At 33.6% G+C, this 2,500-nt stretch overlaps 1 protein-coding gene across 1 annotated transcript in view; it reads left to right on the forward strand.

The window, feature by feature from the left end:
• Positions 1-2,500, forward strand: part of LOC127946874 (protein MON2 homolog) — a 34,911-nt gene that overhangs the window by 19,663 nt on the left and 12,748 nt on the right. The window contains exon 3 of the mRNA XM_052543699.1: positions 536-567. Within this exon, the coding sequence (XP_052399659.1) occupies positions 536-567 (32 nt within the window). The remainder of the gene's footprint in view (positions 1-535; positions 568-2,500) is intronic.

The raw sequence follows: 2,500 nt of genomic DNA on the forward strand, positions 1-2,500 counted from the left end.
GCACTCGCTCTGAGCGGGGCTCGAACCCGGGTCTTCCGGCATGAGAGGCGGACACACTAACAAGGAGGCTAAATGGCTACAGCCACTAGCGTCTGTCGCTAATGCGTCTCTTGAGATCGGGGAGTGAGGTTTACCTGCACAGCACTACTCACTGGCCTCCGTTACATATGCATGTATCTGTGTGTATGCATGTATTTGTGTGTGTATGTATGTATGTATATGTGTGTATGTATGTATATGTGTGCATGTATGTGTGTGTATGTATGTGTGTGCATGTATATGTATGCATGTAGATGTCTGTATGTATGTATGTATATATATATATATGTGTATGTATATGTGTATGTATATTTGTGTGTATGTATGTATATGTATGTGTATGTATATACGTGCATGTATGTATATGTATGTGTGTATGTATGCATGTATGTATATGTGTGTATATGTATGTGTGTGTATGTATATGCTTGTATGTATGTATGTGTACATGTGTGTGTATTGTTACGGGCGCACGGACACCACCCTTAACATCAAGGAGAGACGCACACAGATCAGCTTGTGTCAAAGGTAGGGGTATGTTTGTTTTAATAGAAAAGTTAACAAATGAAAGATATGGTAACACAAAAAAAAAAAACAACTACAAAAATGGAACGTTTTCTACAACTGGGTGGACAGCAATCCCTATAAAGTTAAACAGCACGGCAGTGCATCGGCTCTGTTCTCCAGCTCTCTGTGTACGCACTCAGGTGTGGTATCAGCAGCTCTTTATAGGGCTCCGCACAGGTGTGGATCATCTGTAATTAGGAGAAGGGACACTGCGTTCAAACACATGATTAGGATCAAACAGAGCGTATATATCTGTGTGTGTATGTATGTATGTATATGTATCTGTGTATATATGTGCATGTATGTGTGTGTATGCATGTATTTGTGTGTGTGTGTATGTATGTGTATATATGTATATGCGTATGTGTGTGTGTGTGTATGTATGTATGTATATGTGTGCATGTATGTGTGTGTATGTATATGTATGCATGTATGTGTGTGTATATGTATGTTTATGTATGCATATATGTGTGTGTGTGTGTATGTGTATGTATGTATATGTATGTGTGTGTATATATATGTATGTATATATGTATGCATATGTATGTGTGTGTGTAGCTGTATGTATATAAATGTGTATGTATATTTGTATGTATGTATATATGTATGTGTGTATGCATTTATACGTGTGTATGTGTATTTATGTGTGTATGCATGTATATGTAAGTATGTGTGTGTATGCACGTATGTATGTGTGTGTGTAGCATATGTATGTGTGTGTATGTGTATGTATATAAATGTGTATGTATATTTGTATGTATGTATATGTATATATGTATGTGTGTATGCATTTATATGTGTGTGTGTATTTATGTATGTATGTGTATATATGTGTGTATGCATGTATATGTAAGTATGTATGTGTGTGTATGCATGTATATGTAAGTATGTATGTGTGTGTATGCACGTATGTATGTATGTATGTGTGTGTATATGTATGTTTATGTATGTATGCATGTGTGTGTGTGTGTGTGTATGTATATTTGTGTGTATGTATGTATATATGTATGTATGTATGCATGTGTATGTATATGAATGTGTATGTATATTAGTATGTGTGTATGCATGTATATGTATGTATGTATGTATATGTGTGTATGGATGTATATGTAAGTGTATGTGTGTGTATGCACGTATGTATGTATGTGTGTATGTATATGTATGCATGTATGTGTGTGTATATGTATGTTTATGTATGTATGCATGTATGTGTATGTTTATGTATGTGTGTGTGTGTGTGTGTGTGTATGTATGTATGTATGCATATGTATGTGTGTGTGTAGCATATGTATGTGTGTGTGTATGTGTATGTATATAAATGTGTATGTATATTTGTATGTATGTATATGTATATATGTATGTGTGTATGCATTTATATGTGTGTATTTATGTATGTATGTGTATATATGTGTGTATGCATGTATATGTAAGTATGTATGTGTGTGTATGCACGTATGTATGTATATGTATGTGTGTGTATATGTATGTTTATGTATGTATGCATGTATGTGTATGTTTATGTATGCAGGTATGTGTGTGTGTGTGTGTGTGTGTATGTATATTTGTGTGTATTTATATATGTATGTATGTATGCATATGTATGTGTGTGTGTATGTATATGAATGTGTATGTATATTAGTATGTGTGTATGTTTATGTATGTATGTATGTATATGTGTGTATGCATGTATATGTATGTATGTGTACATATGTGTATATGTATGCATATGTATGTGTGTGTGTAGCTGTATGTATATAAATGTGTATGTATATTTGTATGTATGTATATATGTATGTGTGTATGCATTTATACGTGTGTATGTGTATTTATGTATGTATGTGTATATATGTGTGTATGCATGTATATGTAAGTATGTATGTGTGTGTATGCACGT

The sequence above is a fragment of the Carassius gibelio genome, chromosome A25 (assembly GCF_023724105.1).
Source record: "Carassius gibelio isolate Cgi1373 ecotype wild population from Czech Republic chromosome A25, carGib1.2-hapl.c, whole genome shotgun sequence".
Classification (NCBI taxonomy): domain Eukaryota; kingdom Metazoa; phylum Chordata; class Actinopteri; order Cypriniformes; family Cyprinidae; genus Carassius; species Carassius gibelio.